We start from the raw sequence: 12380 nt of genomic DNA, 5'->3' as shown, positions 1-12380 counted from the left end.
ATGTATCACATCGGACTAATGTACAATGGAGCACTCCTTATTATTCCTTTGGTAAAAAAAAATCAAACTATTGTATATGAGAAATATTTCAGTGGCAAATATTCAACCAATTAATAAATAATTTCAAACTTATAAGGAGTACTCCATCCCGTTAAAGATACAGGAAACAGAATAATTATAATAATAAATTATTAAAAATAACTTTAAACTAAAGCAATTATTTTATGGATATAATGCTGGACAGAAAAGTTGCACCAAACTAAAAAAATATACTCGATTACGTAATTAATGTTAATTTGATTATTAGTTAAGTTTATACACTTATCCTTTTTAAAGCAATTTTTCAAATTTTCCCCAACTTTTAAATCATTTATAATTTATGACATATTGTTATTTACAAGAGCATTTTAAAATTGTAATATTTTTTGTTTTTTGATAGTCAGCAAAATTGTGATTTATTATCTTTTATAGTCCAGCAATATAATCCCTATCACAAAAAATTAAAACTAATTATAAAAAATATATATGATGTATACGGTATTTGAAATACAAAATTGCACGGCTCTGTTGTAAGTGTGTGTTCTTTCACTCAAAATAAGGAATAAATGGTATAAAAACATGTACCCGAAAATAACTTATTACTAGAACAATAAGGAGGATACAGATGATTATTTAAAAATTTAATATTCAATGTTCATTGTAGGCGCCACTTTGTTGAATGAAGCATTCAGCACGAATTCATGCTTTTTAGGCACTTAGTACAGCATCAGGACGATTCATGATAGCTGTTGTGACTGCTACGATCCGATTTCTAAAATTTTCCACGGTATCTACACGGCATGTACAAAAAATGAAGCGAGAAGTAGCACCATTTCTATGTTCCATTCCCATTGGCTAAAAAACATTCCTTTTTGTTCTTTAAAAACGAAAACATTTGAATTGCCAGCTTCTTAAACAAAACAGGTTTTTGATTTTGCACCAAAATAACATTTAACTTTAGAAAAATAATTCTTTAACGTCCTGTTTCTTGGTATTAAATTATTTTCCTTCTTTTGTTCCATATTCTAGGCTAGAGAACACGTACCTAAAATAGTGCCGTGCAAATTTGAATTACCTTGTATTTTCCGAAAGCGTTGCTTTGTTAAGCCCTACAATTGTTTACCCTACGAACTATGGAATCTATATACAAATACGGCCTACACACAAGCAATGGTTCCTACGAAACTGAAATGCTATGAATATAAAATAATTAGATCTTAAAAACTTGTAATATTCTTTATATTACCAATGAATGATAGTTAGTCTTTTATTCCACTAAATTTATTTAAAAACTAACCACGTTTCTTAAACCATTTCTTAATTAAAATATATTTTGTAAGTAACTTATTTAAAGTAAGCTTTTTTAAGTTACTTATTTAAACTAAGCACTAACACTGAACACTTTAAACTCTAACCATTTTTCATTCTACAATACAGTTTTTCTTAAAATACTAAACTTTATGAAACAAGTTATAAGCGTAAAAGCGAACGAAGTGCACTTCTTGCTTTACTCATCCTTTCATTTTCGTAACTTGTTTGCCTTTTCAAATGTAACAAATCTATGCCCGCATTATTTTTATTAATAGTCACATGATCATGATCATGAATAAACTCTTTTTTTGGCACATCACGCCGTTTCCTTCCTAACCAACTAAATATATTTGGATAAGATTGGTTCCAATTGGTACTTGGTTGATAAGCATGATTGTTTTGAGATCTAATAGCTACGATATCATCATTTGTATTAGGATTAACAATTTCATTTTCTTTTCCAGGTGCAACAATAGCTGTACTTTCAAATGGATTTGCATATTTTCTTGCTTGTTTTTGATATAATGGAACAACATGTTTACCGTATTTTCCACTTTCGTAACTTCCACGGCGTCCCGCTTTCTCTTCTAACGCTCTATCTGCTAACACTTGATTAAGTAAATCTTCACCATTGTCTTTTAATGGTTTTACCATTTTTGAATTGCCAAATTGATTTTGGTTTGAAGGTTTAGGATTTTTTCTTCTCGGAGTTACATGAGGTACTTTTGTAAAATCTTTATCTAAACTTGAACCACGACGATTAGATGTATTATTTTCGAAAGATGGCTGATCTAGGCAATGTTGGTGTGGTAATGGAACGTTTGGTTGCCAGAATCGTTGCGTGATTTCCTTGAGTCGTTCATTTTTTTCTTCGGGCGAAAATTGTTCTGGATATTGTGGAACATATTCTTGAATCTGATTATAATCCTGTGGTATCTGATTATAATATCTTAATGGTACCTGATTATAATATCCTAAAAGACTCTGTTGGTACGCTTGTAGAAATGGATTATATGGTGGTAATATATATGGATTATATGGATGTATAAGTGGATTATATTGCCCATATGGATCCGAGTTGTACGTTTGAGATAAACCCATGTTGTATGGATCTTGAAATTCTTGACTATAATCTTGTGCTGGTATTTGATTATATTGGTTAAGTGCGTCTATATTATATTCCTGTAGCGCAGGGTTATATTGGGATAAGGGGATTGAATAGTAGTCTGATAATGCCCCTTGATTGTATAATTGTAATGGAGTCAACGGAAGTGGTGCAGTATTGGATAGTTTGAATAAATTAGAATCTCGAGAGTTGGAGTAACCACGTCTTCTTGCATCTTTATAATTTGGTGATAATGAGAGAATCCTTTTGTATTGAGAGTCTAATGATGATGGACTCCTTGTCAGGTGAACATTTTGATCTAAAAAAAACCAAATATTTACATGAAATAAACGTTCAGTAAAAAGTAAACATCAAAATATCAATTTTCATAAAATTTGAAAAAATTAATTTCCTGTTGTTGTGGGCACTGCAAATATAAATGTATAAAAAGTAGGTAAATATTGTCCCATCGAATGTGGGTTGGTTGGAAATGCAACACTGTGAGCTATGATTTATTGGAGCAGTTTTCATTGATTTCTAAACTGCTTTATCGCATTATATTGGCATAACGGAATGATGTATAACTGATTATGGGAAACAATGATGGCCAAATCTATAATATAAAAATGAATCGCTAAATGTGTTGCTAAGTACAAATCTCTAGAGCAGCTGAACCGATTTCGCTAATTCTTTTTTTATAATATTCCTTGAAGTACGAGGATGAGGAAAGGAAAATTAAAAAAATTGCCTGAAAAAGTCGAAAAAAAACACTTTTCTGTATTTCCATATAGAAGTAAAAGTCAATTTGAACTTTAATACCATACCATAAAGTTTAAGTGCTAGTAGAGGGGTTCCGGGAAAGCAAAACAATTGAGTGACGTTAGTATCTTTTTTTTTTCTTGCGAGCTGACCCGTTGCCCCGAATAGCAGGGTAGGTATTATAAAAAAAATTATTATAAAAAAAAATAAAGACCAAAGTTTTTTCCTAAGTTGCACCCTTACTTTAAATTTTTGTATAAGAAATAACTTTTACATTTCACTTTTGTTCTATCTCTAACGGTTTACAAGATGTATACATTATCGTTTGATTGAATGAGCAAAAATATTCCATTTGAAAATCTCGGCCAATTTTGAAACTAGAAAGTCGAAACCCAAGGGAAAATGTGCATAAATACTGCAGTTAGAACTTTTATTTGTTAGACCATCTATTTTATTTAATAAATAGTTTTTTTGTTTTTCTGCAATACCGATTAAAACCCTCAACTACCCCCCAAAAAATAGAGGCCCCTGGGAGATAGACTTTTTTTTACGAAGTTTTTACAACCTAACAAACAACTGCGGAAAATTTGAAAGATGCATTATGCCATGGTGACCATTTAAGTGATATTCTGTTCCATAAGTAAATGTGGATTTTTTATTTGAAATTGAACTACAGATATAATTACGTTTTTAATAATTAGTTTTTATATCAAACGACACCTTTAGATATAAAACCCTGTATTTATCAATTTTAACAACGATGATAAATCAGTACGTCTATACATAAGCTACATGCGTAAAAAAACAGATTCAGCAGGATACTTGAATTTGAAGATCCTTCAATAAAGTTGTACTAAATTTACAATAACCTTCCAGATTCTGCAGCGTAACTCCAATATTAATAACATAATTATTTGAATGATTACAATCAACTGGATAATTTAATTTGTTCACCCACATATTCATTTATTCAACATTTATCAGCCAATTTTGCGTTAGTTTTTTATTTAATTTTTTTAACCAAATATTAATTAGTGAATTTTATTTGAAAAGAAATAATAGAAGAAATAAAATAATTTTATTATTATAGTTTCTTAATCTAATGATTACATTAATAATAAAAGTTGTTTTACTTAGATAAAATCGCCGATAATACATTCATTTGCACGGAAATGATAAAAATCATTTGCACGGAAATGATAGGGATCATTTTAGCCAATATAGAGGAGATCATTTTACCCATAACGACATATTTAAATATCGTTATCAAAACTGACCTAAAAATTTATTCTATGCTTGTCAAAATGTATTATGATATTATTAAAAGTTAACAGAAAAAAGTCAAGGGAAAAACGACCAGCCGACGAAAACTAACACAAAAATTTAAGATTGAAATTTGTCTTACCATAGATTAAAAACAGTCAAATTACCTAATATTTTTGCTGCGAAACACCAAATATTTACTATATCGGCGTAAGTTTTTGTTCAACGACTAAAAGGATCATTCTGTAATACTTTTCCCTAATATTCGAATTTCAGGTATGAACTTGATTCAAGAATAAATTAATTGTGTTCTATTTATTTGTTCTATAATTGATTTACAGAAAACTTCTGCTTATCAAATAATTTTGCAATAATAATAAAATCTAAAATCATAAACACATAATCAACATAAACAATCTAATCTAAAAATTTCGAAATAATTACAAAAGAAAAATGCATAAAAAAGGTAAGATATTCAAAATGATGTTGTTATGAGTGCTAGGGCCATCTTTCCTTATTTGTAAAAGATACTTGAAGTATACCTTAACGACCGAATTTAACATAGGTATTATATGCTTCATTCCCCGCTTGTTAAGAATTTTTCTCCGACTCCCTTTCCCTTCGGTTCCCTTTCTTTGGCTAACAGCTTTCTAGTAAATGTCTTACAACTTTATATCCTCCACGCAATACACACTTTCTTTTATCATTCAATCTTACACCTTTTTTTTTCATTTCCTCATACAAATCGGAACATCCTAAAAATCCGTCTACATAATGTGCTAACCGGCAATAAATCTTCAAACTACTACATTTTTGTTCAACCATTAATTGTGTTTGATCAAGTTTTGATCGATTACGAATGAAAATCAATTAAATGATGAGAATTTCCTTATTCTTATGCAAAGTTAGTAATTTTTTGGTATGTTCAGCGAATGTTGGGCAGACCAAACAAAAAGACCGACACTTTTTTTTCAGTATATTATATAACCAATACGTCAATGACAAAACCAATTCACGTCAATACGTCAATGTTTCATTCAATTATTTTTTTAAAGTTTATATACATAATTTACAACCAAAGGAGCATGGTTCGTATCGGGTATCAAACGACACCTCCCGCTCTTTCTTTTTCTTGGAGCTCTTAAAGGTAATGCGAGGTTCCTCGCCAAGAAATAAAAGTCATTTTGCAAGCAAATTGAAATTAACGGATAATATTTTAAATAATTGTTTTTTTAATAATTTTAATTAATTTCATACGATTATTATTTCTTTAACAAACTCTAATACCTCGAAAACGAACAGTCTTTGCTATAATGAAATTTTGTACTTAGTTCAGTGAAAGGATTTAATTCAGAATTATCGAAAAAGCTGAAAAAGAAAACTATTTTAGCCTTTAAGGTAACCAAGTTGGAAGTGGTATACGAAAAAATTTATTTATGATGTGAAATTTCACCTGCATTTAAATTTTGTAGAAGGCAAAAAACCATGGGCGGTGGATTACAACCGATATGATTAAAAGAACAATAATTGGATATTTTCATTGTTAGGCCTATATATTATTAACTATATTTTCAAATTCAATGGATTTTTTATCTAATACAAAATAAAAATCACTCCCACATAAAGTGCATAAAGCAATCCAAAAAAATATGAATCAATTTAATCGCGATATCAAATTCGATAAAAACTTTTAAAAATATTAACAATCCGTATTGTTTAAGTACACGTTCCCTAAAAATGCTTTCTACAAAAAAAAAAAAAAATTGAAATTCAATTTAAAATAACGCAATAAATCGCAATCCAACACTATTGATATTTAGTAAAAATTAAAAAAAAAAATTAAATTAACACCCAAAACTGATTAAAACTCACCAAAAAAATTCTGTAAACATCTTGACGACACATTATTCCCAAAACAAACAACAAATAAAATTAAATTAAAATTTTTTTTAAACATTTTCAAATTCATTTTGATTTAGTATTTTTTAAATTTAATTAAACACTTTCTTTAAATATTAAATTTAGTTAAAAAATTTTATTTACAAAAAATCACACATCATGATTCCAATACAATAATTTGATGCATACTAACAAATTTTTTATAAAGGTTGTTGGTTTTATGTTTGAGAATGCATTAAAATAAATTCTATAAATGGTGTAGAATACAAAAATTTTTTCGGTCTCAATAAAACATATTTTTCAAATAAACATAACGACCAGTTGGCATTCAAACATAGCCAGTACCTATAGATTTGTACAATTCGGTGTCCAACCACTACTTCATATCAAAATCTAATTTACCAAGTTTTAATGTTTACAATTTTATTATAAAAGTCAAAATTCGTTATTATCAAACTATTGTGACCCAATTGTTTTTTATAAGTAATTTCATTTAAAACAATTGAAAACAAACAATTGACCGAGTTAATTGTTAAAATACCATGTACAGACAATGTTGATTAGACTGTCAAATTACACATACATACATGTGACACATATATAACTGATATTCCCACATACTTTACAATTTGCGCCTAAATTGCGCTCTCACCGGTAAACAGTGATGTTAACGAAAAATGTTTCAAACAAGTTGTTTATTTTTATATAAGGAACATTTTTTAAATATTTCTTCTATCTTTATGATTTACAAGATGGGTCTTACGGACCCAAGGCTCAATTGACTTATGTTGATCATTTACAAACTTCACCTCACTTTTTACGTCTTGAGTATGCTGTAAAAATTTCAGCTTGATCTGCTTTTGTTTTTGAGTTATCGTACTCACAGACGGACGGGCGGACAAACGAAAATGGATTTTATGAACATTTTATGTTTGCAAAGTTGTTCCTCATTTCAATTAATCGTCTTTTTTATTCTAGTAAAGCCGTTACTCTGTCCACAAATGCAAAGCAACATTTATTTTTATCGTTGAAAAGAAGATTTTTCAGCTTAACACAGACAGATGTTTTATACGCTACGTAAAATCTACGTTTGGTTACGATTCCGCAGGCGTCCGAGCTAAGTTTTTGTAGGTAGATTGAAACTAACAGTTTCTGTTTGTGGCTTTCTATGAAGCCATAGTGTTAATCTCTACGGTAGTTGACAGTTTAAGTTTCGGTTAATTTTAAACTATTTGTCACATTTTGCTTCCAAAAGGAGAAATTCCGGGAAATTTTTCAGTTCCCATATTCATGGAAAGGGTTAATTGTATCGATTTGACTTGTATGGTAAATGCGGTGCAATGGTAATACAAATAAAAAGTCTATAATGGTAATTGATTTGAAATACTATAAAAAATGCAATGAATTTTTTTTTTTGTTATTAAAATAAATTTCCTTTGTAACAATTGTTTTACTGGCTTAAAATGGTGTTTATTTGTTTATGAACAATTATTACTTGTCTAAAAATAATAATTTATTAATTGTATAACAATTAAAATACTTAATGCATAGAAAATTAGTTTTAATAAAAAAATAGCTTCAATGGAAAAAACTCTTTTGTAGCGGAGCTCCATCACTAAGGTCATATTTCACCAGTATCAGATGTTTCTTCTTATTCGATTTTGTATTGAAATGAAATTTTTATCTTTTCATGTCATCAAACACATGAAATATTTAAAGAAAGGTGAAAACAGGTAGCAAGTCGACACTGTCAACATGCACTTAACATCACGGATGGTGTTTTAGAGATACGAAAATTCTTAAAAACTGGCAAAGAAACGTGATATTTTGACATAGAAAACGGCTAAATGGTGTTGAAAAGTTGACAACCCCAAAAGATACTTCCTTCATACTTACGTAACTAATTAAAAAAATTTGAACCCACATACTTAATTAGTTTTGATAATAAATAGTTTTGTTATATAACGATGTTAGAATTGGAAAATCTTATTAAACTGATCTAACTGATCTAGGATAGCGTTCGTTGGCTTTAATTCATATGCCATTTGTACACACACTTGAAATGTGAATGACAAAAAAAGTGCTGACTTTTTTTATACAGGGGCGCCTTTTTGATAAAACGGAGTTTAACTCTGTTATTAGCGAACTTCCGAAGTAAATGGAGCTACTGCTTTTGTACTGATAATGAGATTTTGAAAAAATGTCTTCAAATGTTCAATGATCCATTCTAATAGATGTCAAAAATGACCATCGTTAAAATTTTTATATATATGTACGTATGTTTGCATCATAGATAAAAGATTTAGTTTGGTTTGTATGTATAAGTATATGTATCTATAGCCTTTTTAGAAACGTAATCTTAAATTAAAGTCAGTTATTTTCGTTTTACGGGTAGTATATGCGACGTTATCTAAAATTGTGTACGCACGGTGTAAACCTGAATTTCAATCAATACTTCAAAAACTTATCTTTCAACCGCGAATGAACGGTTGTGTCTTGTTTTCTTCCATCGGAACAAACTAAAAAGTAAGAGAACCAATAATCAAATTACTCCTCAAAAAAAATTTATTAACAGTTTATCCTGCCCTCTCCAACCAAATTTTTAAACCTGTGCTCGTTGAAATTTTCCGCACACCTTTTTTAACTAATAAAAACTGTGGAACTTTACGACAAATTATAATAATTACAGCATTTACAGTTTTATTTGCTGGGCACAATTATCTGATTTTCAATAACAAACAATACACTTTGAGACATCTATCCCAATAACTTAGTACTAGTAATGTTATATGGTTAAAATAAGTTTGTCAAGGACTGATTTACTATCCATATTTGATTAAATACGATTTTAATTAATGTTTTAATTAATATTCAAATGAAAAACAAATTTTATTGAGTACTTGTTTGTAAATTAATTTTTTTTCAAATTTGAAACATTATGCTGCCATCTCTTAGATATTATAGTTTAACTTAAAGTTCCGATAACTGTATAAGCAGTTTTATAGAGGGATTATATCGCGTCATAGCAATGCTATCACTAAATGTTGTAAATTATAAAGTATAGAAATATCATATAATAAATGAAAACTGTTGAAATATAAATAGTACAATACAACTATTTGAAAAGAGTTTGGTAACAGATAGTTAATTTATGTTCAAATAATATAATTCACATGGTCTCCAATTAAACACCTTGGTTAAAATTTAATTTCAAGCCCATTGATTTTCAAATATATTTGCGTCGGATCTAGCTGAATGCTAGAGAAATTAGGAAATTCAGAGATTCTAAAATTTGTTTTCTGTCAAAAGTGAAGAGCCTTTATAAAATTTGGCTTCAGTTTTTCGACAGTTGGTTAACAGAAAAAACTTGTCCCATGTTATCAATAACAAATAATTGATCAATTAATGTTTAAAATATCTATATTTTCTACAAATATTTACTGCCTTTTTTTTCACTAGAAGTTAATGTATTTAAATATAAACCTAAAGTACATCTAAATAGACAGCAGAAGATTTTGGAGATAGAACCTTCAATAAAATTTTATTCGTTTTATATAATTGAAAAAACTTTTTGCAGTTTGAAACTTATACACATGAAAATATTATACTATTTTTGAAATTATTTTTGTTTAATATTCACGTACTTCCATAGTTTGAGCACCGGTAGATGTAGGGTTATGTAACGTTATATTGCCTGTCCACGAAGGACACACTTAGGCTATAGAGCCTTTGATGATACCATATATGTGATTTACCACCTTTCCGTTAATAGTTTCATTTATCAGCTCCTCAATTTCAGAGGCTGAGTGCACCTCCTTCATGCACATACCATTCACTACACCAGCCCATCACATCTAAGAATTAAATTAATTTTGATGCGACGCTGGGAATCGAACCCGCTACCCTAAGAATACCGCGGACGGAATAGGTTATGCCTTAACCAACTGAGCTAATAGGGCGACTCCGGTAGATGTAACACGTACGTCATAAAATAACTAATTCCTTAGTGTATGACACAAACACGAGAGTATCCTAACACATAGGTACCGGGTGCCTAGATCATACTCTGCACTTTTTTTCGTAGCTCTTCCTACGTATTACTATTGTTGAAAAAAACATAGACCTACATTATTTGGAAAAAAATCGTCAGTCATCACATTTAATGATCGGTAGACTTTTTTTTATCGTAATATAAATATTGTATTATAAAACTTAAACCAGGATATAATAACTCAAGTGGGAGTTATTATAACTGTATCGTGCTGAAAATATTCAATCAATTGTTTTTGCTCTGATTTTTATACCTACAATTATTTTACAGGTATTGAAAGCAGTAAACTTCACAGTCATTCTTTTGAATTTTCCATACTTTAGGCCATATATTTCACCTCGATTATTATTTGGGAAAATGATTAGCCGTATAGAAAACTGAACAGAAGGTGGACCAATTTAATAATCCAAATGTTTTTATGGAAGAATTGAGTTGCATGTTTTTTATTTATTTTTTTTTTTAAAGATTACTAAAAGTTATTAAGAAAAATTAAAAAAACATTTGTTTAAATTAATTTTTCATACAATTTTACAACTGAAAATGGTTTTTCTAAACTATAAATTCAAACGATAGTGACGTCAACACCTCGGTTTTGTAACGCCATTGCACGGAGAAATGATAATATAACATGAATAATGATAAATGGTTTGTTTCTCAGCTGAATTTCACTATATTACATATAACGCAAATTCCCATAGAAACCGATTGTCTCACAGCCTCAACGGAGGTAAATACGTCACTACGTTTTAATTATTCAAAAATATATTATTGTATACTATTTTTTAATAATAATTAATGAAAAAAGGAATTATTAATATAGATGATTATACTTTAGATTAATTATTATTTCTTTTATTTATGAATTTTTGGCAAACTGTAACATCTCTATTAGTCAGCTGAAACGACCAAAAAGTGTACTGCTTATTTCCTACTTTTAATTTAATATACAAATGTACATATAGTTTATAACTACCATAACTGTTGGCTCTTTCAATGTCGTTCTAACAAATTTCGTCTCTATTTGAAAAAATATTAAATATGCTTTTGCTTGTACAAGCATAAAATATTAAATATGCTTTTGCTTGTATAAGGTGCTAGCCATAAACTACGTCTAGTAAAATTTCGTCTTTTTACCCATTTGTTCTCCCCTTAACACATTGCGTCACATTTTCTTCGAATCCCTTGAAAATATAACGCCAAAATTTTTAGCCTCTCCGTTCAACTATAAAAAAAATTACAAAAAACGAACAAGTAAAACAAAAACGAAAAATTTTTTATACTTAACCTCCCCGCTTCATACAACATTTCGGCACGCTTAGTCTAAAACGCTACACTATTGTTAGCCGTCTTCTTATAAACGCATTTATACTTTAATAACACAGTACTTCTATCTATATCAAAGGTACAACGCAACGCTAAACACAATATCAGACATAATATATTCCGATTTATTATATTGTTGTTTCCATAAAGCTACTTTTAGTGAAAGAGAACTGGAAAAAATGCACATTTACCAAGAGTCGAAACTGTATCTCTTGATTTAAGTTCAAGCACCTTAACCAACTGGGCCATATGTGCTGTAGGCACAATTTGTAATTTTATCAATTCAATGATTATTATTTTTTTAGTCAACTTTTTTTAACTTGTTTATTCTTAATGTCAAAGTGTTTCGATTATTACTGATGTTTTTTGATACAATGGCATAAACTATAAAGACAAATAACTTGTCGAGTTAATCTTTATTTAAGAATTGGGAAAAAACTAAACAAAAATAAAAGTTCTGTAGAAAAATATTACCTGCACTTCCACCAATTTGTAATTGTAACAAATTGTTGTACATAGAAATTAGGAATGAATGATATTGAAGACAAATAGACAATAGGGCAAACAAAGTGATAAGATACACAATATTACAAGCTTTTATTTAGTTTCACCTGTTAAAGCTGAAAGTTT

General features: G+C 29.1%; 1 protein-coding gene across 1 annotated transcript; it reads right to left on the bottom strand.

Moving 5' to 3' along the window:
• Positions 1 to 1509: 1509 nt before the first annotated feature.
• Positions 1510 to 6478, bottom strand: LOC123296100. Its single transcript, XM_044877561.1, has 2 exons — positions 6350 to 6478; positions 1510 to 2774 (listed from the first exon to the last, which is right to left on the bottom strand). Exons 1-2 carry the CDS (start codon positions 6444 to 6446, stop codon positions 1510 to 1512), a joined length of 1362 nt encoding a protein of 453 aa, XP_044733496.1. The 5' UTR covers positions 6447 to 6478.
• Between the last annotated feature and the right edge of the window lie 5902 nt (positions 6479 to 12380).

Source organism: Chrysoperla carnea, chromosome 3, assembly GCF_905475395.1.
Source record: "Chrysoperla carnea chromosome 3, inChrCarn1.1, whole genome shotgun sequence".
NCBI lineage: Eukaryota > Metazoa > Arthropoda > Insecta > Neuroptera > Chrysopidae > Chrysoperla > Chrysoperla carnea.
This window is presented reverse-complemented; position numbering and strand designations above follow the sequence as displayed.